The 27564-nt window shown below is 54.5% G+C and overlaps 5 protein-coding genes across 15 annotated transcripts; 3 read left to right on the plus strand and 2 right to left on the minus strand.

The window, feature by feature from the left end:
* Window positions 1-730: 730 nt before the first annotated feature.
* Window positions 731-3648, plus strand: Metrn (meteorin, glial cell differentiation regulator). 2 transcript variants are annotated; one of them, XM_008856141.3, is made up of 5 exons: window positions 731-962; window positions 1168-1568; window positions 2393-2452; window positions 2535-2648; window positions 3295-3648. In XM_008856141.3, exons 1-5 carry the CDS (start codon window positions 865-867, stop codon window positions 3495-3497), a joined length of 876 nt encoding a protein of 291 aa, XP_008854363.1. In that variant the 5' UTR covers window positions 731-864; the 3' UTR covers window positions 3498-3648. The 2 variants fall into 2 exon arrangements, with proteins under 2 accessions (XP_008854363.1, XP_008854362.1); XM_008856140.3 differs by lacking the exon at window positions 3295-3648 and having other exon boundaries at window positions 733-962; window positions 2535-2998.
* A 2066-nt stretch (window positions 3649-5714) lies between these two features.
* On the plus strand, window positions 5715-8370 carry Fam173a (family with sequence similarity 173 member A). Of its 4 annotated transcripts, XM_017795142.2 has the most exons (6): window positions 5767-6649; window positions 6769-6932; window positions 7430-7534; window positions 7619-7759; window positions 7899-7949; window positions 8105-8370. In XM_017795142.2, the coding sequence occupies exons 2-6, from the start codon at window positions 6771-6773 to the stop codon at window positions 8270-8272; spliced, it is 627 nt and encodes a 208-aa protein (XP_017650631.1). In that variant the 5' UTR covers window positions 5767-6649; window positions 6769-6770; the 3' UTR covers window positions 8273-8370. The 4 variants fall into 4 exon arrangements, with proteins under 4 accessions (XP_017650632.1, XP_017650631.1, XP_008854361.2 ...); XM_008856139.3 differs by having other exon boundaries at window positions 5769-6932; XM_029557741.1 differs by lacking the exons at window positions 5767-6649; window positions 6769-6932 and adding an exon at window positions 6992-7219.
* Window positions 8371-8388: 18 nt separating this feature from the next.
* Ccdc78 (coiled-coil domain containing 78) lies at window positions 8389-12011 on the minus strand. Its single transcript, XM_017795109.1, has 14 exons — window positions 11910-12011; window positions 11587-11703; window positions 11417-11503; window positions 11018-11182; window positions 10839-10895; window positions 10647-10735; window positions 10454-10532; window positions 10243-10368; window positions 9803-9978; window positions 9594-9675; window positions 9383-9462; window positions 8856-8922; window positions 8685-8785; window positions 8389-8578 (listed from the first exon to the last, which is right to left on the minus strand). Exons 1-14 carry the CDS (start codon window positions 12009-12011, stop codon window positions 8467-8469), a joined length of 1440 nt encoding a protein of 479 aa, XP_017650598.1. The 3' UTR covers window positions 8389-8466.
* Window positions 12012-12552: 541 nt separating this feature from the next.
* Haghl (hydroxyacylglutathione hydrolase like) lies at window positions 12553-26195 on the plus strand. Of its 5 annotated transcripts, none has more exons than XM_008856146.3 (9): window positions 12553-12747; window positions 13067-13237; window positions 13875-13939; window positions 14018-14135; window positions 14218-14326; window positions 14415-14518; window positions 14697-14798; window positions 15247-15326; window positions 15645-15972. In XM_008856146.3, the coding sequence occupies exons 2-9, from the start codon at window positions 13133-13135 to the stop codon at window positions 15811-15813; spliced, it is 852 nt and encodes a 283-aa protein (XP_008854368.1). In that variant the 5' UTR covers window positions 12553-12747; window positions 13067-13132; the 3' UTR covers window positions 15814-15972. The 5 variants fall into 5 exon arrangements, 4 of the variants coding, with proteins under 4 accessions (XP_008854368.1, XP_008854370.1, XP_029413598.1 ...); XM_008856148.3 differs by having other exon boundaries at window positions 13083-13237; XM_029557738.1 differs by having other exon boundaries at window positions 12553-12706; window positions 13083-13237.
* Ciao3 (cytosolic iron-sulfur assembly component 3) lies at window positions 16090-26343 on the minus strand. 3 transcript variants are annotated; one of them, XM_008856142.3, is made up of 11 exons: window positions 26203-26338; window positions 24905-25000; window positions 22921-23064; window positions 22513-22645; window positions 20494-20628; window positions 19986-20104; window positions 19083-19212; window positions 18256-18328; window positions 17831-17968; window positions 17195-17352; window positions 16090-17023 (listed from the first exon to the last, which is right to left on the minus strand). In XM_008856142.3, exons 1-11 carry the CDS (start codon window positions 26266-26268, stop codon window positions 16785-16787), a joined length of 1431 nt encoding a protein of 476 aa, XP_008854364.1. In that variant the 5' UTR covers window positions 26269-26338; the 3' UTR covers window positions 16090-16784. The 3 variants fall into 3 exon arrangements, with proteins under 3 accessions (XP_008854364.1, XP_029413597.1, XP_008854365.1); XM_029557737.1 differs by lacking the exon at window positions 20494-20628 and having other exon boundaries at window positions 26203-26343; XM_008856143.3 differs by lacking the exon at window positions 17831-17968 and having other exon boundaries at window positions 26203-26339.
* Window positions 26344-27564: the final 1221 nt, after the last annotated feature.

Raw genomic sequence — 27564 nt, forward strand, 5'->3', positions numbered from 1 at the left:
GGCACTCTACCAACAGAGCCACATTCCAGACCTCCTGGGGCGTTGAGACTGTTTTAGCTGATCTCAACTTTGTGGGACCTGGACTGTGGCACAGGCAAATTCTTCCAGGCTTTGTTTCCAGGAGCTCCCCAAGGCCAGCTCCTCCTCCTCTCATTCTTCATGGTGTTCAATTCATTTAACAACCATGGTGGGTGCAGAACGGTCTGAGAAAGCATGCTGCAGAAGGAAGGTCCACCCTGCCCATTCTGCTCCTTACAGAGCTAGCCAGTGTTTATCCTCTTCCCCAAACTCAAGGCTTGGTCCAGCTCCAAGGCCCAGGCCCAGGCTAGTCAGCATCATCTGCGGCTTCCCTTCTGGGAACTAGGGTTCTGATTCCACTTCCCTGGGGTACCAGCAGAGGAGTACCAATGTTGGGATGTTGGCTGGTGACTCTGGTCCCTCTCTTAGAAAAGGCCAATCCCTCTGGTTACTGAGGCCCAAGGAGGGGCCACAAGAGGCGAGTGCCCCTTTCCGTCCCCAGAGTCCAGGGGACAGAAGTCCCTACCCACTCCACCAAGGGCTCCTGGGATGTGGAGACCCGGTGGGCTGACGCACTCCCACCGGGCCCTGAACCCTGCTCCCGCCTTTAACCCACCCCGCCCCCACGAGGCCGCTACGATTGGCAGAAAGTTCTGGGGCGGGTGGCGATTGGTCGGCGAGTAGAAGCCCCGCCTCCCACTCTCAGGGCCCAGTACGCGCAGAGCCAAGGGGTCGCAGGCTGTGGGGACGCGCCGGCGGCGCCCGGGGCTGCTCCCGCTGCAGCCCCGACCCGCCCGGGGCAGCAGCCGGAGACCACAACCCGAAGCCCCGGCGCGTCCCCGAGCCATGAGGGCGGCAGCGCTTATCTGCGCTCTGTGCTGTGGACTCCTAGCTCTGTCGACGCGGGCCGGCTACTCCGAGGACCGCTGCAGCTGGAGGGGCAGGTACACCCCAAGGAGGGGTTGCGGGGTGGTGTCGCCCTCTTCTTGGACTGGGGGTACCCTCCTCCCGGGAACTGAGGAAGCACAGATCTCAGCGTCCTATGCCACGAAGTGGACGCAGGTGTTGGTGGCTGCGGGGGGGTGGGGGGAGGAATGCGCGGGCTAGGGACACCGGCTGCCGGTCTCAGAGCTACCATCCTGTCTCCAGCGGCTTGACCCAGGAGCCCGGCAGCGTGGGGCAGCTGACTCTGGCCTGTGCTGAGGGTGCGATAGAGTGGCTGTACCCAGCTGGGGCGCTGCGCCTGACCCTGAGCGGCCCCGACCTGGGCACGCGGCCCAGCATCGCCTGTCTGCGCCCAGGGAGGCCCTTCGCGGGTGCCCAGGTCTTCACCGAACGGATGGGCGGTACCTTAGAGTTGCTGCTGGCGGAGGGCCCAGACCTGGTCGGGGGCCGCTGCGTGCGCTGGGGTCCCCGGGAGCGCCGGGCTCTCTTCTTGCAGGCGACACCGCACCGCGACATCAGCCGCCGAGTTGCCGCCTTCCGCTTTGAGCTGCGTGAGGACCGGCGTCCTGAAATGCCTCCCCAGGCCCAAGGTCTTGGTGTAGATGGTGAGTGACTATAGACTGGCTGGAAAGGGTATATGTCACAAAGTGGCTTCCTGTTCAAGCCTGATGGGAATGGAGCTTTGTTACCCCACTGTACAGAGGGTCCATCCTCAGGTGGAGAGGATAGTGGCCACCAGGTCAGAAGGAGGTGGGTTGGGAATGCTCTTCCCTTTTACCCTCCTCCTCCTCAGAGCTCATTTCATGGAAAGAGCACGATGGGGTCGAATCAGAAGAGGCCAGGCAGGGCAGCCTTGGGCCTCTGATCCCTGAAGGTTTGGGGGAGGGGATGACTGGGGCAGAATCAAAGCCTCTGGCCAAAGCTATCCAGGGTTCCCTGGCCTAGCAGTGACCTCCCTCCCCTCCCCCCAGCCCAACCAACAAAAGTCCAGTGTGCCTCTTTGTCACCATGGAAACGCCTGCCCTGCCTCCCTGCAGGGCACCAGGCCCAGTGCTTCGCTCTTCTGGAGCTTGCCATCTGACCCTGCAGGGAATGATGCTCTAACTGTTCTGCCCTAGCTGGGAACCCCAGAACCAGAGCCTATCAAAATGTTCTGCCACACCAGCTGGGCCTGGAAGAGCACTCTGGAGGTCACAGACGGTTCCCTGGTGTTGGCATGGGTTTATGAGGTGGGCATGCCAGAATTTGCATGAGGCACTGGAGAGCTCATCAGTAGGCATGTGCCTGCAGGGTGCACCATGACTCTTGGTATCTTTAGGCTGTGTGATTTCTGGAAGAAGGGCTAGGTTCCACACCCCCTTCTGCTGGGAGTTGTGGGCTTGCGCTGAGAGAGCACAAGGCCTGGCTGATGGCTTCCCTTCCATGCCAGGTGCCTGCAGGCCCTGCAGCGATGCTGAGCTCCTTCTGGCTGCTTGCACCAGTGACTTTAGTGAGTATCTCTGTTGTGGGAGAACCCAGGGTTTGCCCCACATTCTCAAATGCCCACCATTGACCACCATGTTTTCTCATAGTGATTCATGGGACCATCCATGGAGTCACCCATGACATGGACTTGCAGGAGTCCATCATCACTGTGACTACCACCCGTGTCATCCGCCAGACACTGCCACTATTCCAGATAGAAGGCTCGGAGGGCCAGAGCCAGGCCTCCATTCACACCCTATTGCGCTGTGGTGTGCGTCCTGGCCCAGGCTCCTTCCTCTTCATGGGCTGGAGTCGCTTTGGGGAGGCCTGGCTGGGCTGTGCCCCTCGCTTCCAGGAGTTCAGTCGTGTCTATACAGCTGCCCACACAGCCCACCTCAACCCATGTGAGGTGATGCTGGACTGAGCAACCTGGGAGCAGGGTGCTAGGGAGTGGTGATAGGAGGGTGGGTGGGAAGGGAATGGCCCAGATGACATCTTGGTGCCCACAGCTGAAGTGATAGGGTACTAAATAAGAACTGTATCACACCAAAAAAAAAAAAAAAAAAAAAAATTAAATCTTGCAGGCGACACCGCACCGCGACATCAGCCGCCGAGTTGCCGCCTTCGGCTTTGAGCTGCGTGAGGCCCGGCGTCCCGAAAGGCCTCCCCAGGCCCAAGGTCTTGGTGTGGATGGTGCCCGAAGGCCCTGCGGCGATGCCGAGCTCCTTCTGGCTGCTTGTGACTTTGTGATTCATGGGACCGTCCATGGAGTCACCCAGGACATCGACCTGCAGGAGTCCGTCATCACCGTGACCGCCATCCGTGTCATCCGCCAGCCACTGCCACTGTTCCAGGTGAGTGGGTGAGGCTCGGAGGGCCAGAGCCAGGCCTCCATTCACACCCTATTGCGCTGTGGTGTGCGTCCTGGCCCAGGCTCCTTCCTCTTCATGGGCTGGAGTCGCTTTGGGGAGGCCTGGCTGGGCTGTGCCCCTCGCTTCCAGGAGTTCAGTCGTGTCTATACAGCTGCCCACACAGCCCACCTCAACCCATGTGAGGTGATGCTGGACTGAGCAACCTGGGAGCAGGGTGCTAGGGAGTGGTGATAGGAGGGTGGGTGGGAAGGGAATGGCCCAGATGACATCTTGGTGCCCACAGCTGAGGTGATAGGATACCTCAGATAATAAGAACTGTATCACACCAACCACTGTAGACTTGGTCTTCTGTGACATACCCAGTCCTGCACCTGCCTCACTTCACTTGCTCTTCCCTCTTATGCTCTCTCACCCCTTAGTCTTCCTGTCCTGCTGCCCGCTGACCAGAGGACTACTGTTTTCCTCTAATTGCAGGGCCAAGAATTGGGGTTCAGAGTGGCAGGAAAAAATGCTATAATTCTCACAAGTTGGGCCAATTGGGTCCCTTAGGTGGGGCAGGCAGGCGGACACCACTTCCAGTTCTGAGCTAGGCCAGTTAGGGAGGAGTGCTGTACTCTGGCAGTGTGCCAGTCCTTTCCATGGTCGTGAGCCATAGAGTCATCCTTGGCCCAGTCCCGCCCTTGGGGAAGAATGGGCCCCTCTGTCCGGAGGCCCCTGCGACGTGCTAAGCATCCAGACATGGCAAGGCGCCTGCAGGGTGTGGGGTCTCCACTGTGGGATCCTGCTTGTCCGTTTCCGGCAGGAGGGGTACACAATGGGGTGTCTAAGGACTGTTTCCCGCCACTGGCCCTATTGTTGTTATTCCTGCCTTCCTTCTGGGCCTCTCTATTGCATAAAGGGCTAGCAAGGCTCTGGACAGACAAAGCCCGAGGCCTGAAAGCCCCTGAGTGAGGTGTGCACTAGGTTTCTCAGGCCCCAGCCAAGCAGATTCCTGTCACCTCAACCTCATGGCTCCTGGGAAACTGCCTCAGTTTCAGTGCTGAGGGTGGAGTTCAGAAATCTTTTTCTATCTTTGCCTTACCCTCCCTTTCAGGCATTTGATCCATCACCAGGCCCAATAGAGTTCATCCTTTGGGCAGTAAATAGGCTGGGAGAGAGACAAAGTTGTGTAGATACATGGTTCCTTGCTCTAGACTGTGCAATGAGGGTATCTGGTAGGTGCCACACCCTGCATAGGCGGTACAACTATCTGGAAATGTTCCTAGGAAGGTGTCTTAAGTTACCTGTGTGGTGGTGGTGGGGAGGTGGGCACGCTCTTTTTACTTAGACTGCCTGCTTGGGGGTGGAATGATGAGGGTGAGAGCAGGCAGCACCATTTTCTCCCACTATCTGCCCCTGTGATGGCTTCCTGATACTTCTCATCCCAAGCTCCATGGAGTGCTAAGGGCCCAAGCCCTCACATTTCTCTTTGCAGCCTGGATCACTCCTTGATTCCATTCCCTTCCCCACTCCAACATCACAGAACCAGAGCAGGAGGGAGACCTGTGGGGGAGGTTTAGCCTTTGTCCAGACAGGTCCCTGAGAAATGTTTTCCCACCAAGGCTGAACAGCAGCACTCTTCCTTTTTGGACCTGCTTTGATTCCCTGGTCACCTCCCTACAGCCAACCCTGAGACCTGTTCCCACTACTTCTCCTCTAGGCAACACTTAATGGTGGCTATAGACCACCTCTCAGTCCACAGAGCCACGAACACTGGGTAGCTGCCCTGGCCTCTACTCATCTGCCCCATCTGACCCTCCTGCTCACACTCTCCTCGACAAAGCTCTTGCTTTCAACTGGTGCTCTGTGCATAAGGCCCAGAAAAAGCATAAAAGGCTGTGGCTACAGGGCCACAGAAGCCCTCTATGCTCCAAGGTATATCTTGGGGTGGAGGTAGGGGAAATTGGGCCAGTGGCTTCATGGTTACCTTAGGGCACAAGTGATCAAGGCCCAAGAAATGGGAGGGGAGACAGCAAGGGAAATGGTCTGTGTGAGCACGTGAACTGGAACCACAGAAACTGGCCTAGGGCCTTGTGTGGGCCAGAGTCACTTCTAAGTATGTGAAAACACATGGGTAGAGCCCTAGCAGCTGAGGAGCAGAATGCTTGGTGTTGAGTGCCAGTTTCAGGTGAAGTTGCCAGAGCCTTCTAAGTGCTCTTCTGGGTCCTGAGAATAATGTTAGGAGCAACAGACAAGAATAGGTGTGCCCAAGCAATCCTCCCTAGAGTGCAATATGTGGGAGGGCCCAGTTACAGTTCCCCAGGTAACTGAACATTCTGAGCTGGATGGCAGACTCTTCCTGAAGAACACACATGCTTTCCTGCTGCCTTGGGACACCTGTCCTTCAGGCTGTTTTGGAGGAAGGTACTCTGCACCTGGGAGATAGGGTGGCAATGCTCACTTTGAAAGTCACCATCACTGCTAGGGATTCTGGGTTGGGCCATGGATGGCTGAGGAGGACTAGGCCAGGGCTTGAGGAACAGACATTCATGGACATTTGGCTTGGATAGTCAGTGCCCAGTTCTAGCTGTCTTCACCCAGGGCTTTACTAGGAGTCCCTCAACCCTTTTTTTATTTCCGAAGGGAGATTTCCATGGCTCCTGGGCTGCCTTCCACCCCAAGCTGGGCCAGCTGCCAGCGCCTGCCCAGCCTGCCCAGCCTTTCACATCCGGCTCCCTCCCACCTCACTAGAGAGCCAACATCTGTCTCCTGCAGAGCTAATGCTTTCTTGTAGAGCCCCTTCTCCCCTCCTCTCCTTCAGAACCCAGCATATTCTTTTTCCCTCCTAATTGTCCTCCCTGTTGAGGGTCTGGAAGGGCACCCTCCTTGGGGCTGCTTCTGGGTTTTTGGTGGGTTTCCGGGAAGTCCTGGTCAGTGGAATTCGCACGAGTGACTTCCATGGTCATAGTAGCCCTGGCCCTAACCCGGGGCCGTGAGCTCCTGATGAACCCCTCGCTGCCAGTTCCCTGGCAGTTACACCTGTCTCCTGGGCTCCATTGAGGGTGGAGCCTACTGTTTCCCTGGGAGAGAGCTAAGACTGGCCCTAGATAGTTGTTGGCAGAGTGGACTCACAAGGCCGACTACCATAGGCCTTGGGTGGCGCACCCAGGCGGAGCAGCAAACCCCGTGAGGGTCGCCAATCGCCCGGGCCATCGCGACGCCAGGCACCGTCCTCACGGAACCCGCGTGACAGTCCAGGCGAGGCTGGGCGGAGAAGAATGAGCGACGGACAGGTTGCGCGGGCTCCAAGCCACTTCCGGAATCTATTATCCGTCTCCACCCGGACATCTGCGGTCGCCACCGCGGCCTCAGTAAGCACAGGGCGGACGGAACAGGGCTCAGGCCCGGGGCAGTGAGGAGGAGGGCAGCTTTCTCCAGCTCCAGGCAGGGGCCCTTGGAACTGGACGACCCTGATCCTCGTGTTCTGCAGCCATGGAGCACGACGACCCTACCGAGGCGTTGACTGACCTGCAGGAGCGGCGGCTGGGCATGCCGGAGCTGTTGCAGGTGGCAGCGGGTTCGGGGTTGGCTGCCTACGCCGTGTGGGCGCTGCTGTTGCAGCCTGGTTTCCGCCGTGTGCCTCTGCGGTTGCAGGTGCGGCATGGAGCAGTGCATAAGTGCAAGGGAGGCTGGGGCTAAGCAAGACCAAAAATGGTGCGGGACTTGGATGGGTGGGCGGAGCCTAGACTGGAGGTGGGTTATGGGGTGAGATCAAGGCTACAGGCGGATCCTGAGGAGGGGTGGGATCAATACTGGTGCAGGACCTAACCTGGGGGGACCACGGTGTGCACAGAGGCGGGACCAATATGGTGCAGGATCTGGGCCTGTGGGCACGACCAAAGGCTACTTGGAGCTGGGGTTGATGTACGGAGGCAGTGCCGGTATGGGCAGGACCCTTGTGTGACGGGAGGGGGAATGCAGCTGAAGCTGTGGGCAGGGCTATGGGTTGGTACCTGCTCTGAGTGTTGTTTAAGTATATACCCAAGGAAGGACGTCCAGGAGGCACGTATTGCCCCCCACCTGGTGCTTCAGACTGGACCTATGGGGTAGCTAATGAACTCTAGCCTCAGCCCACCAAATTCTTTATCCAGGTGCCCTACATAGGTGCGAATGCACGGCAAGTTGAACACGTGTTGTCGCTGTTGCGAGGACGCCCTGGAAAAATGGTGGATTTAGGCTCTGGTGATGGCAGGATAGTAAGGCCTGTGTCTTTCTATTCGTTGACCCTCCAGCGGGCACCCCTCCCCCGAATCCAGGTTCTACACTCTCAGCTCCCATAGGTGCTGGCAGCTCACAGGTGTGGTCTCCGTCCGGCTGTGGGCTATGAGCTGAACCCGTGGCTTGTGGGACTTGCCCGGCTGCATGCCTGGAGGGCTGGCTGTGCTAGGAGTGTCTGCTACCATCGAAAAGATCTCTGGAAGGTATCCCTGGAAACTTAGTTGTTTTTTTTGTTTGTTTGTTTTAATTTGAAGACGGTCTCAGGCTTGCCTTAACCTCACTAAGTAGCCTAGGCTAACCTTGAACTTCTGATCCTTCTGCCTTCATCCCCATTTCCCACAGGTGAGCCTCAAGGACTGTCACAATGTGTCTGTATTCTTGGCACCCAGTGTGGTGAGTCTAGGATTGTCCGGCTGGGAGGTGGGGGCCACACTCTTGGATAGTGGCCGCTCTGAGGCCTAGGATAGGTGCTGGGCCTGGACAAGCTGGGTGGGGCAACCTTCTCTTACCTGTTCCCATAACCTACTCTCTCTTGCCCTCTCCTACAGCTCCCACTGCTGGAGAACAAGCTTCAAGTAGAGCTGCCTGCAGGGGCCCGTGTGGTATCTGGACGCTTCCCCCTTCCTACCTGGAAGCCTGTGGCTGTGGTGGGTGAGGGCCTGGACCGAGTCTGGGCCTATGATGTCCATGGTGCTGAGCAAAATATATCTTCTTAGGGGGTACCCATTAAGGTCATCCCAGAGTCTTCCATCCCCAAGGCCCCTGTTTCATAGGCTGGTTGACTGGATACAATAAAGACTGGGTTCTATCTTGACTCTTATTTGTTGGGGTATGACTCCACATGATGGGGTGTGCAGAGGGTTCCATGCTGACTGTGAAAAAGTTTGCTTTGTGCTCTCTAGAAGACCAGCTAGCGGCTCTGAGTCCTTGGGTGCCTGGGCTTGGAGGAAGGCATGACTTCTACTTTCCAGGGGTTCCCTGTACCTATCAGTTTCCTCAGCTTCAGGATTTCCTGCTTATACCTGCTTGGAATGACCAGACAAGTCACCATCAGATAAATCACCTGTCTGGCTGAGGGCTTTCTTCCCTCCTACCCATATCAGGGCCCTGAGAACATATCTAGCCCACCTGCCCAGGTGCTGATCCACATACTCCTGTAGCTCAGAAAGCTGCTGCTCAGCCATGGTGGCCCGGACCAGCAACCATGCTCGCTCGCGTTCCAGTTTGGCCTGGAGGAAGCATGAGCTATGAGCAAGGGCAGGGTATAGGAAGGGCTCCCTGCCATACCTTGCCCACTACCTGGGTATCTTGGGAGAAGTCCTGCAACTTCTGCTGGATCTGGGCCCAGGATGCAGTGTCCAAGGCCCTGTGAGGGAAGAGCAGAAGGGGAAGGTCTCTAAAGCAGGTATAATACCTGATGGGTGGTTTTAGGGCAGCATGGCACTGTCTGGGGCCCTGGAGCATCTGTGCATGGAGAACTCTCTGGCCAGCTGTGACCCTGGTCTACCAGGCATCTTCAAACTCTGTGAGGTATTCCAACAAGAGCCTGCCCACTGTGTAGGTGGAAGCCCAAAGCCAGAGCTGGCCTGGTTATCAGCTCCCACCCCATCTTTACCCATCCTCCAAGCCTTACTACCACATGCTTAGCAAGGCAGCCACTTTTCTATGATTGTCAATATCCCTCACACAAACTGAGAGACCCCAGAATAGGGATGGCAGAATCTCACCCAGCAGCAACCGTTGCTGAAATGAGTGAAGGCTGTATAACTTCTGCTTCCCTCCGCCTGACCTCTAGGTTTCCTCCATACCCACAGGAAGGCACTCACAGTGGCTGTGACTTTTCCCTCTTGGAGGCTCCTCCAGGTTCCTTCTCTGGGCACACGAGCAAGGTCCCATGTTGACTATGCTGTAAAAGTACATGGTGCATGGTGGGGATCACTTGGTTGACTGAACAAGGTCAACTGCTCAAAGGCTCTGAGCTTGGGGTGAGTCCATCTCTGGACCCTAAGGCAGACAGGCTGGGGGTTCCAGCATTACCTCATCCTCCCACAAGTGGCAGAGTTCGGTGGCCCAGTGCATGGACAGTGGCTCCAGGTCAGCAGCTGTTGCAAAAGTGGCCCTGGCAGGGCCATGTACCCTGTTGGTGGTCTGCTTGTGCCTAAGGCTGCTCCTGCAGCAACACTAAGCCACAATGCAGGTGACATGGGGCCACTCCACTCCCAGTGCCTGGGTTAGGGCGGGCCCACCTGCAGGTGGTTAGCAACAACTCCTGCCTCCGGCTCAGATCTGCCAGGCGCTTTCGATATGTCCTGGCAGCCTGGGCCAACTGTTGCTCTCGGCTGCGGTGTGCTAACCGAATGTCTTGCAGAGTGGCCTCCAGGTACATCCGAAGGGCTGCCTGGTCTGTGTCAGTGGTAGTCTCCTGAAGGAAGGCAGGGTGGGGCAGGGCTAAGGTTGGGGTCCTGTTTGGACCAATTCAGGCAGCCAGGCTATGGCACTGGGCTGGAGTTGGACAGGGTGGCACTTGGTTGGGCCCAACCTTACCTCTTATCCCAATGGTCTGTACAGTGGACTGGGACCACAAAGTCTCCCTGTAGCTGTATGTCCAGTACACCCAGGCCAGGCTTGTACTCCCCAAGCCTTAGAGGCCTTTTCTGCCCACCACAGGGCCTCAGTAGGTGCTCACCACTGTCTTTTTGGCGTAGTGCTGCAGTCGCACAGCATACTCCTCATTCAGCTTCTTCAGCTGTAGCTGCAGCTGAGCATTTTCAGCCTCAGCCTGTCGGAGCTGACCCTGGCAGGTAGACAGCACCTGAGGGTATATGAGGAGCTCCTGCTTTGCCTGTGGGACTCCCACCCACTGGATCTTGAAACACATAGGGTGGATAGGCCCTTACCATGGCTTGTGCAGCCAGTCTCTGACCAGCTGTCCTGGCTTCCTCTCGGGCTCCCTGCAACTTCTGGCCCAGGGCTTCCCTGTGGACACAGTACAGGTTCAGCCAGGCCAGGGTGAGGTACTCCATCAGCCCCTTAAGAAGGACTGTTTTGACCACTGGGCTCTGCCGGGCCCTACTCGAGGCAGCAACTCACACTTGTGTCTCCAGTGCCTGCTGCCTAGCTCTGTGATGCTCCAGAACCCATTTCACTTCTTCCTGCAGCTGCTGCTGGCCTCCAGATGGCTGTAGGGTGCACAAGGGCTGGCTATATGAGACCCCAAGCTCTGGAACCCCCAATTCCCATCCCAGGAGGGTAGATCCCTATGCTAGGTTATTGTGCACTCACATTGCTCCCCAGCTTCAGCTGCTCAGGCTCAGGGGGCTGGACATTCTTGAACTGCACCTTCATGGACAGAAGAGAAGGGAGGGAGGGTTGAGAAGTGGGGAGCAGATGCCTGTCTCACTGGCCACTATGGAGCCTCCACTAGGATCACCCAGCCCAGATCTCCATGTGCTCATGGTAACCTGGAGTCTTTGCTGGCTGGCATATTCAGGCCTTTGAGCTTCTCTACCGAATTCTTGTGGTATATGGTGGCACCCCGGGTTGGTCTCTTTTTGGATTCTGTGCCTCTGGCTGGTACCATTTCCATGTAGCTCCAGCTCCAGCACTCGGCTCTCCAGCTGAAGAACCTGTGGGCACCAAGGGCAAGCAGGTATATCTGTCTTCTGGGCCACCTGAAGAAAGCAGGCATTCACCTTGTATACATACAGGGACACACTACACAAGGGACAGGCAGAAGCCCACAGACATGGAATATGTGTATACTCCCAGACACCTGGACCCCTTATGGTGCTTGTTCTAGATATGCACCCTGTTCCCACATGCACTCAAGCTGACATACATGGGCTTGTTCAGCTGCTCACCTCCCTTTTTAGCTCAAAGACTTCAGCCTCGTGCTGCTCTCGCAGGTGATGGTTTGCAATCTGAAGGTCAACTAGTTCCTTGGAGATCTATAGGTGGCCAGAGTGAGAGATGCTGCCTGTGTAGCCTCATACTCTCTGCTCCTACCAGCACCCTAGGACCCCACTTCCACCTGCAGCCTCTGTTCCTCATTCAGCTTCAAATCTGATAGAAGCTCTGTCTCCAGGCTGGTGGCCCAGGTTGGGTCCCCAGAAATTCTTGGTAGCCAGTCCTCAGCTCCTGGAACAACCTAGGGAACACCACCACCCCTTATCCAGCTAGGTCCCCCGCTGGAGTTGTAGGCCCCACTCTCATGGAGTCACCCCAGCCCTCCCAAACCAGGGTAGCCTCTTCCCTGGGCAGAAACCAGGATTCAAGGACCTCATCCCTCCTAGCCTATGAAAAAAAGGAAGGAATTGGACCCCAGGGCAGCAGTAATGTCCTGAGGGGACTCACATTCTCTGTGGCTTGAAGTGGGACCCCTAGCCTGGGGCCTGGGGCTGCCACATACTCCATAGGGGACAGGAAATCTGGTTCCTTGGGAGACTGGTGTTGCATTGCCCCCTGGTTTGTTTGATGGTGGCCTGCTGGATAGCTGTTGCTGGAAGTGGTGCCAGTGTTGCCAAGGCCTCTGTTGACCTTAGAGACGTCCCATCCTGCCCACTAGGGCAGGGCAATTCAGTGGGCAGGAAGAAGGAGAGAATGCTCAGCTCCTTTGATGTGTGGCATTCACTCCATCCTGCCCCCCATGTCCTCATTTGAGAAATACTAACAGGCACCTCAGCCAGATGGATCCATAAGTGCATGACAATACCTTGCCTGAAGTTGCAGCACTGTTGTCCTTATATGGGATGCCCTCCCCTCCCCTATGGATTTGCAACTCATTAGACACCTTCTGTGGCAGCCAAACTAAGACAGACAGAACCACCGGGACACACTCCACCACTCTCCGCCTGAGTAGGTAGGCAATCAGGGACAGCGGACCTCGCGAGCTTAGCTCATAGACGGCTGCGCTGCTACCCTGGCCTGGCGCTGGATCAGAACATGCGCACTGCGCCCTGCCGGCTAAGAGCGCGAGCTCCCTCGTGCGCACGCGCACTCCTTGCTGCCGCCTGTCCTGTCCCCACTCCGCTCAGGTTCCCGTTGGGGGCCGTGAGCAGCGGCCGGCAGAGCTCCGTGCTCTGCCCAGTACACAAGACCAGCGGCCAGAGGCTCGCTGCTGTCTGTCCGTGTGTTCTTCAGGACGGCAGGAGGCAAGGGGTGACAGGGAAGGCCGGAAACAGGGCTGACCCAGGTCTGGGGGGAGGGGTCCCAATACGGCGAAGGGGCGGGGCCTGCTGAGGAAGGCGTGGCCTACCGGGACTAGGGGCGGAGCTAGAAGGAAGCCGCAGATGGGCTCATTGGGGAAGGCTAAGTCGCCTTGCGGGGCAGGTTCTTGGGTGGGCGGGGCCAGGGCCCGCTGGGTCCTGGAATGGGTTCTCTGGGGAGTTCTTGGGCAGAGAGCAAATCTTTCCTTTGTGCTTCCAATGTGTGTGTGTGTGTGTGTGTGTGTGTGTGTCTGTCTGTCTGTCTGTCTGTCTGTCTGTGTGGCTGACCCGCCCCGCGCAACTCAGGAAAGGGGTTCACTAGGCTGGGAGCCCTTTTCTGGAGGCGGAGCGGGATAGCTGAGATTCGAGACCATGAAGGTCAAAGTCATCCCGGTGCTTGAAGACAACTACATGTACCTGGTCATCGAGGAGCACACGCGGGAGGCTGTGGCTGTAGATGTGGCCGTGCCCAAGAGGGTGAGGGCAGACAGGGGGTGCCACCTGTTCCCAGTGTGTGTGTGTGTGTGTGTGTGTGTGTGTGTCTGTCTGTCTGTCTGTCTGTCTGTCTGTGTGGCTGACCCGCCCCGCGCAACTCAGGAAAGGGGTTCACTAGGCTGGGAGCCCTTTTCTGGAGGCGGAGCGGGATAGCTGAGATTCGAGACCATGAAGGTCAAAGTCATCCCGGTGCTTGAAGACAACTACATGTACCTGGTCATCGAGGAGCACACGCGGGAGGCTGTGGCTGTAGATGTGGCCGTGCCCAAGAGGGTGAGGGCAGACAGGGGGTGCCACCAACGGACTCCTGACCACTCTGGCTGAAGAAGACCGGAGCCCCTAATCGCTGATGTCATTTGACATTCAGAATTCCTGTATTATCTTTTGAATTCCCTGAGGTTAAGGCTGCCTTTGATGTCCGTGGTACCCTTCATTTGGTGCCTTAACTGAGCTCTTACATGCCAGGTGCTCAGTAATTGTCTACCCAATATCTTTCTACCCCGTGCTATCCTGGGTCATGGGCCTGCCTTAGGAGCTAGGCACACCAAACTTAGCACCCCAATATGGGATGGGGCGGCCCACCTGGACGTCTTTGTCACTACAACCCTGTCCTTTCCAGTTGCTGGAGATTGCAGGCCGTGAGGGGGTGTCTCTGACCACAGTGCTGACCACGCATCACCACTGGTAAGTACAAAAGGTGAGTGCCAGAGCCTAAGGCCGACTCTCCCACTGCAATCAGTTGTAATCAGGTATCTTCTGCAGGGACCACGCAAGAGGAAATGCAGAGCTGGTGCAGCTGCAGCCAGGACTGGCGGTCATGGGAGCAGATGAACGTATCTGTGGACTCACCCGCAGGCTGGCACATGGGGAGGAGCTGCAAGTGAGGGTGCACCCAGGACGGGTGGGAAGGGCCCTGAGCCCACCCACCAGCCCTCATAGGCCCACCTGCTTCACCATCACAGTTTGGGGCCATCCATGTGCAATGCCTCTTGACACCGGGCCACACTTCTGGCCACATGAGCTACTTCCTATGGGAGGATGAATGTGCAGACCCACCAGCCCTCTTCTCTGGTACCTTGCAGCCTGGACTCATCCACCCACCCCACTTCCACTGTGCTCTCCACCCTACTGTGCTCCTCTGACCCTCCTTCCTCCCCAGGGGATGCCCTGTCAGTGGCAGGCTGCGGCTGGCACTTGGAGGGCACTGCCCAGCAGATGTACCAGAGCCTGATGAAAACTCTGGGCACCCTGCCACCTCAGACGGTGAGAGAGCCTTGGCCTTTTGTGGGGTCCACCTGTTTGGTACTGGGCTTCTTCCTGACACAGTCAGCACTTCTGTACTTATTCTCAGAGATGGTGTTGGATGCTAGGTTAGGGGTCTGAGTACCTGCTCCTTCCTTGGCCTAGGGCAATGCTGTTTACCTGAGCCTCCTTCTTGCAGAAAGTGTTCTGTGGCCATGAGCACACACTGAATAACCTCGAGTTTGCACAGAAAGTGGAGCCCTGCAACGACCATGTGCGAGCCAAGCTGTTCTGGGCCCAGGTATAGCCATTTCTGGCCCCGCAATGGGGGTGGGGCAGTTTTTTTTTTTTAATAATTTTTATGTGTATGTATGTATTGCCTGTATGTAGGTAAGTGCACCTATGTCGTGCAATGCCTGAGGAGGTCAGAAGAGGCTGTTGGATCCCCTGGGACTGGAGTTACGGACAGTTGTTAGCTGCCATGTGGGTGCTGGGATTCAAACCCGGGTCTTCTGCAAGAACAACCAGTGTTCTTAACCTCTAGCCATCTCTCCAGCCCCGGGGCAGGTGTTTTTCCTGGGATTTGGGAGATCCAAAAGTGGAGTCACTGGGGAGTCAGGGTGATAAATCTTAGGGCCACAGCTGGATGGGCCTTGGCGCTGCCCTGCTGCAGACCACTCTGCCATCTATGTTAAGCTCCTTATGGCTGTCAGAAGCCCAGTTGTGATGAGGACCCATGTTCTTTGCAGAAGAGAGATGATGATGATGTGCCCACTGTGCCTTCAACACTGGGCGAGGAGCTTCTGTACAACCCTTTCCTGAGGGTGGCGTGAGTAGGCCTGTGTTTTGGACCTTCCTGTGGGTGGAGTCTGAACCACACCATCAGGGCAGCCTCAAGAGTCTGTGCACTGCCAGCCAGCCAGAGGTTCCCTGTGGAGCAGTCTCGGCCAGCCTGGTATCCTTGGGGCCTCTTTGGCAGTCATTTGGGTAGTTAAGAGTGTCTAGGGACCATTTATTGAGCTGAATGTCCCTGGCGCCAGGGGAGGGCATTTGTTAAGGGCCCTCTTGCCATCCACTGCCCTGTTGTGCCCCACTCCCATGGGCAGCTGACCAATGCTGCAATTCCCCAGCATGCTCTTCCCTGCAGAGAGGAGCCAGTTCGTGAGTTCACAGGCCAGGTGGCACCAGCCCAGGTCCTGGAGGTTCTCTGCAGGGAGCGGGCAAGCTTCCAGCTTGCCTTGGAGCCACCACAGCCCCAGGCTCAGGCGCTCCTGGCCTTGCAGTTGGGGCTCCTGAGCACACCCCAGCAAAAGTGAGCTATGTGGGAATCCTGCTTGTCTATACACCCCTCCTCCTGACCTTGGGCTGACTGGACCCCTGGTCTCTAGAACCTTCTTCTGAGGTCCTGCCCAGCTGGCCACCCAGCTTTGAAGAACCAGCAAATGGTGCCTCCCTTGTCTCTGTTGTTCATGGAGGTGGATAAATGGGTCCTCTCTAGGGGCTCTGAGATGTGCATGTCCAGGGAGCTAAGAATGGTGAATAAAACTCTGAAAGGCCCAGCATAGTGCCATGAATACACAGTAGATGCTTCCTGAGGTGCTGACCTGTTTATTAGCAGTGAGCTGGTTGAGAGACAAGCTAATGAGACCCACCTGTGGAGCTCTCGAAGCATATAAGCTCAGTGCCAAAAGACTGCCCAAGACCCTAAGGCCATGGCTTTGGGTGTCACTGTAAACACTCAGCTTGTAGAGGATCAGGTGCCCCTACTAGGCAGTTCTGATGCAGGACAAGCTCAGGCCCTCTGCACTGTTGCTTTATGGGGGTAACCCCAGAAACCAGTGATGAGGCACTCCTAGGAGTGACTGGAACCCCTTATACTTGGGCCATCACATCTAGGAGTGCAGGGCAGGTGCCATGGCCCTGGGCCATTGGAAGAGATTCTGGAACCTCATTGAACCTTTAACCTCCTTGGCTACCTCTGCCCCTGCCCATACTCCCATCTTGCAGCGCCCAGTGTGGAATTTGGGGGTGCACAGGCTGCAGGCCACATTACTGTCCAGAGGTCTATGGGCTGCATTCTTGACCAGAGGTACACAGACCATGTATTTTCCAGGACCCACATATAGCCAGTGCCCCACTTAGCACAGAATCCAGCATATCCTTGCAGTTCTTCCTGAATTTTGGGGGTCCCTAGGGCTTTCTGTGCATGGGCTTTGCTGCTGACACCCCCACGGTCTTGGGAGTCTTGGTGCTGGCCCCTGGGGTTCTCACAGACCCTCAAGGCCTCCTACCACCTGATGCCAAGGCCTGAGTTGGTCTTCTCCACAGCATGGTATTGTGTGTGCAACAGACGGCTGGCCTGCTCTGAGTTCTCGCCTTGCAGCCAGTGCTGGTATAGCTCCTGGACCCCTAGTGCTTCTTCAGGTGCCTCAGCCTTTACCATGCTGTACAGTCTTTCCACCTGCTGGAGGAGCTCCCTGCCTTGCACATCTGGAGCCTTGAGCTGACCCCCTCCATTCAAGCAGCCTGTGGTAGAGCAGAGGGTATAGGCATGGTGGTGAGAGACTAGGGTTGGCCTCTTGACCGCTGGATATGGGGAAAGGACACACCCCCTTTCTATCCACCCCCTCCTACCTCCCACTGGTGGCAGGTGGCCCTAACTGTCCCAGCAGAGTCCCCTGTGCTATGCTAGGATACCTGAGGGGCAGGCCATGACCTCCACGTAATGGTACGGACAACGGTCTCGCTTCAGCTTCTGCACAAGGTTCTGGATGTTGCGGAAGCCATAGACCATAGCAAAGTTCAGTAACACTTGGCCATTCCTTTCCAGTGTCACCTCTTGTAAGTCCTTGTTCCTGGGGACATAGACTGGATTTATACAATTGCACACTGCCCTTGCCTGGCTACAGAAGCCTGCTTGGGGTCAGAACACCACCAGGTGGTTCTGTCCTCCCTGGCTTGCAGGCAGGGGAGAAATGATGGAGGAGGGAGGACAATTTGCTTCCATGGACCCAGTAGGTGACCTCACCCATACTCAGCCTCCTTAACTAATTATGGGAGTCCCTTTCCCAAGGGCATCTGTGAGGCCCAGCAAGGTGGGACAAAGCCCTGCCCTCAAAAGCTTTGGCATACATCCATGCCAGGCATTTGCTAGCCCTTGCATTTACTGGCCTAGCTCAGGATCTCTGCTGGGAAGACCCAGGTAATTATTCTGACCCATTTGCTCATACCCCATACCAGTGAGAAGAACCCTATTTGTGCAAAGGGCTCCAGGGTCTTCCCTTAAGACCTCCTCAGTGCCCACCCTACCTGACACTAGTCTTCCCTGCTGACCTCATAGGTCGGTAGGTGACCTCAGTCACATGGATTCCAAAGAGCTCTTGGGCCGCGTGCCGGAACACATGCTCCAGGTAGCCTCCTGAGCCCCCGCCCCGATGGCTGGTGAGTTCCTCAGCAGATATACTACTGGATCTGGGGAAGGGGCCAGTCAGTGCAGGAAGCTGGGGTTTAATACAGCCAAGATTTCTTGCAGTCACAAACACTAAGGACTTTTGTGCCCTTGGGGAGCTCAGATGGCTCCTAGGACAGGCACTGCTCTGACAGTGAAAACTCAGCCAATCCTGTGCCCAAGCCAGGCCATGGGGAGGCCTGGAGTTAGCCAGAAAGCAGCCTAGGTAGGGAAGAGGGGATGCATGACTCTACCATGCAGGCAGCATCTGAACCCAAATGCAAGTTCTTAGTCCCCACCACCAACTCACAAGCCATCGAGGGGCACTGGCTCCAGCTCTGAGAGCAAGACTCCTTCTTCCTCCAGCAGCCTGAAGACTTCTCCTGCAGTGGAACCATAGTACATGCTTTAGATGGCCTTAAAATGCTGAGCTAAATGTGTCCCCAGAGGGCCCTACATGTTCACTCCAGCTTATGGTAGGAAAGTGGGTCCAGCCATTCTCTGCAGACCCTTGGGAGAGCCATCAAATCCCTGCCTGCAGCAGTGTAAAGGGAGCCAAGGCTACTCTGCTAGGCAGTGTAAAGGGAGCGAAGGCTACTCTGCTAGTGCAAGGATAGGCTGTTTAGCCTTTCAGATAGCTTATTTTCCCGTCTTTTTAAGTAGGACACAGGACATGTCACTCAGAAGTAGAGTGAAGTTGGGGGTGGGGTGGGGGGGTGGGACTGGAGAGATGGCTCAGTGGTTAAGAGCACTGGCTGCTCTTGCAGACGACCAGGTTCGAATCCCAGCACCTACATGGTGGCTAATAACCATCTGTAACTCCAGTTCCAGGGGATCTGATGCCGTCCTCTGATTTCCACAGGCATCGCACAACATAGGTGCATTTACATGCAGGCATAACACTCATACACATAAAAATAATAAAGAAGCAGGATGAAGGTATGAACCACAGGGATTGGACTTGAAATCTTGCTCTCTGCCCCACCTCAAGTCATTTTAGAGCCAGCAAGGGTGTACCACTGGGACTCCACTGGCCACAGGATCCTGGGAGGGACTTGCTATCCACCAGGCCCCAGAACCTGGCTCCAATGAAGCCCTATAGGCAGCAGAGGGCAGGGTTATACATGGTGACCACACCTGTTGTGAGGACACAGTCCACGTCACGGGTCTGGTACTCCTGGTTGAAGAAGTCAGGTCTGGATGCTTCTAGCTTTTTGTCATAGCAGGGCATCACTGTTACGTGGTAGACCTTATCAGGGGTCAGATGCTACAGAGAGAGTATGGAAGATTGAGTCCTGCCTAACCCAGGTCAGAAGTGGCCTCACTGTGAAATGTGAGGCATGAGGTAGCTGCCAGGCATGAGTTGAGCAGCTACCTGTGCCTGCTGGCCAGCATGTGACCAAAGCTGTGCATCACCTCTCCTGTGTCCCTAACAGCCAGCTCCAGTAGAGGAGACAGGCTCTTACTGACTTAGAACAGGTCACAGTAGAGACAACACAACTTGAGGGAAGTGTGGCTGTATGCATGCAGAGGGAATGCATAAGGCTGATTGATATTAGTGTTCATGGCTTCATGTACTGTGTCAGTCAGCTCCCTGCCCCATCCCCTGCCATTTGGGTGACTTCACATTGGGTCTAGTGGCTCACTGGAAATGACCTAAGGTGGGATGTGAATTGGGTGGCCTTGTTCACCCAGCAGCCTGTAGGGGGTGCTCCTAGCCCTTGGCTGACAGTGGCCTCCTGCCCCCTTAACCTGGAACCTAGCCACTTCTAGGTGTAACAAGTGCCTTTCTATCAGAACTAGGTCCCCTGGTAACTGGCAAAAGACACAACCTAGGCAGTAGCAGGCCAGCTGAGAAGTGACAATGAGGCCAAACATACTCCATTGGCAGCCACCATCAAACTTCAGTGTCCCTAGGTAACTTCAGAAGGTGCTGTGGCCACAGGCAAGGGCTCAGTGATTCACCAGGAGGCCCTTCTGGCTCCTAGCTCACTCTGGTCACTCCCTAGCATGCTGCCTGGAGACACTCAGTACTGTTACCTGCTGCTGGGCGAAGAAGTCCTTGACCAGGGAGCCCATGACCTGCTGTGGGGACCGGGCTGTGCTGATGTAGGGGAGGAGGAAGTTGCCATGTGTCTTCTCAGCATAGCAGATCCAGCCTGAGCCAATGGGAACAAACGGGTCTAAGGGTGCACACAGGGCAGGCCTGGGGGCGGCTCACAAACAGCTGCTCTCCACTTGGCAGTGACATGACATTCTGGGGGTGGACCAACTCATACAAGAAATGACTGGCATTAAAGCATTTCCCTTGTCATTGCTGTCATGAGGAAAGCTGCCATCCAGGTGATCACCAATAGGAACTGATGACTGCAGGCGATAGTCTTAGACATAGGCACCACCTTGGTGCTGACATTTATAACTTGCTCTGTAGACAACCCACCCCTTCCCCCACATCATTCCCATCTCCCATGTCATACTTCTGGTATCACATCAAGTCCTAATTTTAATTAAAATAGAATCTCACACCACCATACAGCCATGGGCGCACCTGGGCAGGCAGAAGCTAGCATGGGCAAGGCCTCCTTGGAGTTGGCCTGCCCTCGGAATCGCTGCACAAACTCTCGCTGGCTCTCTAAGAGGCTGAAGTTCCTTGCAAAGGTAGTATCAAAGACAAAGTGCACCCCTGGAAAGTGGTAGAAGGCATGTATGTACTTTAGTCTTAACCACAGCAGAAACCAGCATCAGCACACCTCCATCCTGAGTAGACCAATGTGGGGCAACACTGTGGATCAAAGACAAAGAGCAGGGCTCTGCCCCAGTGGCTTATCATGCTGCCCAGGGCAGGGCTTTGCTCAGGAGCTAAGTACATTTTCCAGGGCTGGGCTCTGCTCCAGCAAATGATCATATTGCCCAGGGCAGGGCTGTTAATCACTCTGCCCTGTGGCACCACAGCATGGGGAAGTACTGTTTTACCAGGTAGAACACCTGTACCTGAGTTGTGTAGATACCAGGGCTGCCCAGTAGCCCCACTGGTGACATCTGTTTCTTGCAAAGCATCGCTCCCTGTAGTGAATTCTTAAGAATGTATGTTCCTCGGCACCCTTCTCAATGTGCTTAAGTCTTTCATACTAGCTGGGCGATGCCCCTGGCTGCTTTCACTACCAGCAGCCCCAACTTGTGGTGTATACAAACCTCTCCCTTATCTAAGAGCCTCCTGATGACCACATCCCTGTGCGTCAGCTACCTAAGGCTACTTGCATGGCCACACTGCCACACCCCTGCACAGACTGTGCAGATGTGTCTCAGTGAACCTCTCAGCCACAGAAAGATATTGTGGACTTATGTCTGCCTACTCTAGCTCATAAGCTGAAACTCAGGACCTGCAGGACCCCAGTAGAAGACTGCCCTCTTAGTGCTTTACTTACGCCCAGGACTGGGACTTGTTCCTCTGATAATACAGTTCTGGGCTCTCATCTCCACCAGAACTACCTTCTCCAGACTAGTTTTACATAGGATGCAAGGAACTGAGGGTGACTCCTAGTACCAGAGTGAAAGCCAGGTCTCATAATGGACATAGGCCACATAAGAGCATAGGGGACCTGCCTATCAACAGGTTTCCCAAGAGACCCCTGGTCATGGACAATTGGGTACCACACCATCCAACAGAAGAAGCATTCCATGGAAGTGGCCCATGAATGTCTATGCCTAGCCCCTCTACTTCCCCAGGATGGGTTGCTGGTCTCTCTGGGACTGGAATTCTAATTTAGCAGGGAGTTCTCAAAACACCCACACCCTCCTCTACTCCAGCTCCTGACACAGAGGTCAGCCAAAGCTGACCTGAACTAGAACCCAACAGAGATCTGACAATGTGTTTGAAAAACAGTAACTGGAGCCAGCAAAATGGTTTAGCAGATAAAGTTGCTTGCTGTCAAACCTGATGACCTGAGTGAAATCCCCGGAACTCCACACACATATACATGTACATGCAGACACACTAAAAATATAAATGTAAAAAAAATGTTTAAACCCCAAACAAACAGTAACTGAAGCTGAGTGTGGTAGCACACACCCGTGACTCCAGTACTAGGGAGACTGAGGCAGGAAGATTGTTTGACACTAGCCTGGACTACACAATGAAGACAAGGCCAGCCAGGGCTACAAAGTGAGACCCTGTCCTAAAAAACAAAACAAAGGTGGCATATGCCTGTAATCCAACACTTGTTAGATGAAAGCAAGAGGATCGATTCAAGGTCAGTCTGGTCTACTCAAGATTCTGTCTCAAAAACAAACAAACAAAAAACCCAGCAACAAAACAGTAACATCAATAACAACAACCCCCGCCCCCCCAAAGAACGAGGGAACTGGTAAATGGTCCACTAACATGCAGTCAGAGCTCTGGTGGCATCTCTCGAAGGCCATAATATCAACCATCAAAATGAAACTTCAGGCTGAAATCAGACTACAGATAGCATTCCTACTGTTCAGTTCAGGGTAAGTGACATGTGCCTTAGGGGCAGGAGAGGCCCTGACACCATCCACCCTCATTTACCCAAGGTTCCCTGCCTACCTATTTTTTTGAAGAATGAAGTTAATTTCCTGGCAGTGTCTGAGGGATCCAGCTGAAACTTGGCAGCCAGTGATGCTCTGGACTGGGGTGAGATAGAAATGACCACCAGCTGCTGCTGACCGGGTGCTGCCACCTGCAAAGAAAGGGATAAAAGTCTCTGGCTCTACAGGCTTTGCAGACTCCCAGTGGTCAGCCTGCATGGCCAGATGCCACCAGCTCTCTACCACAGTCTGCCATGTTCATGTACTTTCAGAACCAAAAGCTCCAGGCATGACATTTTGTGTGGGAGACAAGTGACTCACTAAGAGAGACCTAAAGATGCAGGAGTCACTGGAAGACAGGGGAATCAGGTGAGCTGTCCTTGATGAAGCATGTCATAGGCTGCTGGGGCTGATCTACACTGCTTACCTTATTAGCATTTAGAACCTTCTGCAGCTCCTTGTGACTCTGTTGAGTGATAAGTACTGTCTCTGCTGAGGTGACACAGCCACTGCATGCCAGGCAGTCATTCAGGGAGACCTTGGCCTTCTCCAGCTTCTGGGTCTTTCCATCCTACAGAGGAGCAAAATCTGGAGTAGAGGGTGTGTGTGGGGAAGCATTCCAAGTAGCCTTTTTTTGGGGGGGGGATCTTTTTGAGACAGGGTCTCCCTGTAGTCCCAGCTGGCCTGGAACTCCCTATTGAGACCAGGCTGGCCTTGAACTCAAGAGATCTGCCTGCCTCTGCCTCCCGAGTGCTGGGACTAAAGGTATGCACCATCATACCCAACTCCAAGTAGCCTTTTATCTTCCATTCATACCACCACCAATTAGCCTAGGAACTGACTGCATTTATATGCCACTCAATTTTCTTTCCTTTTTTAAAATCTTTTTTTTTTCGGTCTTTTTGAGACAGGGTCTCCCTGTAGCCCCAGCTGTCCAGGAACTCACTATGTAGACCAGGCTGGCCTTGAACTCACAGAGATCTGCCTGCCTCTGCCTCCCAAGTGCTGGGACTACAGGCGTGCATCACCACGCCCAGCTCAAAATCTTTTAATTATTTTTACTTAATGTGTATGAGTGTATTGCCTGCATGCAAGTAGGTGCACCTGTTTCATGTAATGCCTGCAGAGATCAGAAGAGGGTGTCAAATCCCCTGGAACTGGAGTTAAGGACGGTTGTTAGCCAACATGTGGGTGCTGGGATTTGAACCCAGGTCTTCTGCAAGAACAGCCAGTGCTCTTAACTGCTGAGTCATCTCCCCAGCCCCTCAATTTTCATTATTATTATTATTTGCATTACAGGGAACTGAACTCAGGGCCTTACAAATGTCAGGCAAACACTACCACTGAGCTCCATCCTCAGCCCTGACACTCAGGTTTCTAAAATTAGTCATTGCATAAATGCTTATATATACCCCAGATGTTCATAGCCACATTGAGTTCTGACTTGGCACAAACTCAGGTGGCACACTATCATCCCATGAACAAGGCTGGCTTTTGTTAAATTACTGCAGAACACCATAGTGTTCAAATCAGGGCCTCTAGGACACTCTCGTGGTTCTTGTCATACAAAATGATACCAGCCCCAGCCTCTCATCCCTACAGATGAAGGAATAGTTGACCCAGAGCAAGGCTAACTGCAGATGCCCAGACTATGCCCAGAGGAGTAAGGCCAGAGGGTTGGAAGTTCCTTCAGCTGGTTCTCTGGGCCTGTGCTTTACTCCAAAGCTCAAACCGAGGTTAATCACACTAAGAGGCCAAAGGCTCACAGGCCTGGGCTACAGCAGTGTGCAGGGGAGGTCACTGCTCTAACAGCACAGCCCAGTAGTGCTGGGTACCTTCCTGGGTCCCTCCACCATGGGACCCGTGTAAGAACCAGGGCCTCCCAGAACACTGGGCTGTAGCTGGTGCCATGGTGTGCCACGGGGTCACCATTATGGACAACAGCTTTCTCTGTCATGGCTTGATTCTGTTCTTCCTCATTCATCTCTACATCTATTCCCTGATTCCACAGCTCCTCTCCTCCTCAGGGCTAGCCAGCTTCCTGTGGTTGGGCATCACTTCTTAGTGAAGTGGTGCATGAGATTTTAAGTATTAAGACTGTAAAGGGCAGGAAGTCAGGATTAATTTTAGCAGACATCAGGATCTAATCCTTATTTAACTAGAGGAAGGAGGGGCTCAAGGGGCTGAAATAAAACATTTTATACTACCCTGCAGAAGAGGTCAAGCTGGCTACTCAGCCTGGACACCCCCACTCACCCTCCCCAGCTCCCCATAGTCAGTGAATATGACCAGTAACTGAGGACTAGAGAGATGCACAAAGACTTAGTTACCGATCTGACTGGGTGAGGCAAAGGAGGTGTTTCAGACCCCCCCCCCCAATACACCCAGCGAAGAAGCCTCTGTTTCCTTACTGAGTTCACTTGGAAGTAACTCCCGTCATCTTCAATATGGATCTTGGCTATACCACTTCCTGGCTTCTTATCCACCTTCACAGGCTTGATGCACTCCTACACCAAGAAGAGACACCAAATCAAGCTCTGTGAGAAGGCAACTCCTGAGGATGCTGAGCTTCAGGGATGGATGGCTGCTGGCCTCTGCCCCAAGTTGTACACTCTAGGATGGAGGTCGTTCCACCACCTTCCTGCAGCTGAAGCTATGCTGTGCTCTGGCTGCCCATCCTGCTCTGTACCAGACAAGGGTAACAAGATCATTCACTCTGCTAATCCAGATCAGCATGAAGAGTTGGGCTAACTGTACCTGGGAGATAATGTCTGTAGAAACCCAGACAACCCTTTCTTTCCTAAGATAGCAGCACAGTCACCATGTGAACCAGAGTGATAATGTCCTCTGAGAGGAAGTCAGGGTCAGCAGGAATGCTTTAATCTGGAAGGCACCTCCAACCCACTGACATAGATAAAGCTTCACATCATTCCTCTTCCCTTTGAATCTCCTGCCATTGAGATGCCTCTTGCCTCCTGCCATTGAGATGCCTCTTCCCTTTGAATCTCTTGCCACCATGGTGGCCTTCTAGAAAATGATCAATCCCAGACAGACAGTCCTAGTTCATCCTGCCTGTTTGGTAGGCCAGCCCTATGTTTTTCTCTTGGTCACCTTAGGTATGGGATTACTACAGGTGGTCATGGCAGAACTTTCCAGAGAAGGGTACCTGGGGTCCTGTGTAAGGTCAAGCTCTACTGTCTTCTTCAGGGCAAGGTTAAGATCATTAGCTATGGTTGTGGCCTACGTGGACCACCCACCTACCCCCTCAACATGGTCCCTGTTCGTTAAGATTAACTGGCCCAGGAGAGGGGCCCAAAGGGGTGTCACACAGGTGTGCAGAGGCTGTCCAGTAGCAATCATGACTGCATCACCAGCCTCATGACACTACAAGGGACAGTGATTGTGAAAGTGGCATGACAACTGCCCCTTGCTTTTTTTACACTAAGCTGTGAGTGCTGTGAGCCTGCCTGCCTGCCACCCCTAAACACTCCCACAGTGGCCGGAAGTGACTCCTGGACATCTTGGGGACCAGTAATGGGGCTGCCCAGTCCTCCCTGGCCTCAATTGCCCGCTTGATAAGAGAACGAGACTGCCTGAGGCCCGGCCCCCAGGTCGGGTCTCTTGCTCCGGAGACCACACAGGTGAGGAGAGATTTCCCACTGAGCACAGCCAGGCCCGGCCCCTCCTCCTGCACCCTTAGCCAGCCCACCTGAGACGGCCCAATGAAGTCATCCAGGTCCGTCAGCTGTAGAACCCCACTGAAGGGCGACGCCATGACTACCTCACTACTGCTGAGCACTGCGCGGAGGTGTCGCAAAATGATGTCAAGTAATAAAGCTGTTCCGCCACACTGCCGGAAAACGCATATTCCAGCGCATGCTTACTTCTCCCGCTGAGCAGGTTTCGGGAACAGTGCGCGTCCTCTGCTGGCGACCTTGAGCACAGCGGCTCGAGCTCTCAGACCTGCAGACACTCGGGACCAATTCCCACGTGGTTCAGTTTTCTCGGCCTCCCTTGGGCGGTGGTGTACAGGGACAGTGTAGACAAAGAACACAAAGAATGAAACTACCCCGCTCCCTGGGAGGATGGGCATCTAGGCCTCACCCATCTCTCTGGCCTGATAAGTTATCTGAAGATCCCACTTAATTATTTTCTGTAGATCACAAAATAATTTTGACTCATTGGAATGCCTTGGAATGAATTTACAAAAAAATGAGAATGTAGCCGGGTGTGGTGGCGCAGCCTTTAATTCCAGCACTTGGGAGGCAGAGGCAGGCGGATTTCTGTGAGCTCAAGGCTGGCCAGGTCTACATAGTGAGTTCCAGAACAGCTGGGGCTACAGGGAGACCCTTTCTCAAAAAGACAGGAAAAAAAAAAAGAGAGAATGGCGAGTTTTTTTGAGATGTTGAGACAGGAGTTGTGGGAGAACGTTTATAGAGGCAGATTCTTGGGCTGGGGGGTGGATCAAAGGACAGTCTCCAACTTGGGGGAAATTTCTAATACTGGAAGGGGAGTGATGCATAAATCTTGGAGAGGGGATGTTTCAGTCTTTCTTTTCTCCAAACCCATGTCTCTAAGAACAAGCATAGTGGAGGGCTGACAAAATGTAGAGATTAGCCAAGTACCAGCAGCAGAACAGCAGGGAATCCCGGACAGGGCAAACCCGGGCGGGCATAGTGGCGCTCGCCTTTAATCCAGCACTTAGGAGGCAGAGGCAGGCGGATCTTTGTTAGTTCGAGGCCAGCCTGGTCTACATAGTGAGTTCCAGGACAGCTGGGGCTATATGGAGACGCTGTCTCAAAAAAAAAAAAAAAAAAAAAAAAAGGGCAAACCCCCAGCATTCACTCCAACACTGGTGACCCTGGAAAATGTTGCAGTCAGTGGATGAAGCCAGTCACAAAAGACCACACAGGAGACATGATTTCGACAGAACATCCAGAATAGGGGAATCCATAGATAGAAAGCGACCTCAGGAGCTGGAGGAGGAAGTTTCTGACCAGGATGATAAAAAGGCTTTGGAAGTAGATGTTGCACATTGTGTGATGTCATTAATGCCACCAAATATATATAT

Source organism: Nannospalax galili, unplaced genomic scaffold, assembly GCF_000622305.1.
Source record: "Nannospalax galili isolate Female #2095 unplaced genomic scaffold, S.galili_v1.0 scaffold668, whole genome shotgun sequence".
NCBI lineage: Eukaryota > Metazoa > Chordata > Mammalia > Rodentia > Spalacidae > Nannospalax > Nannospalax galili.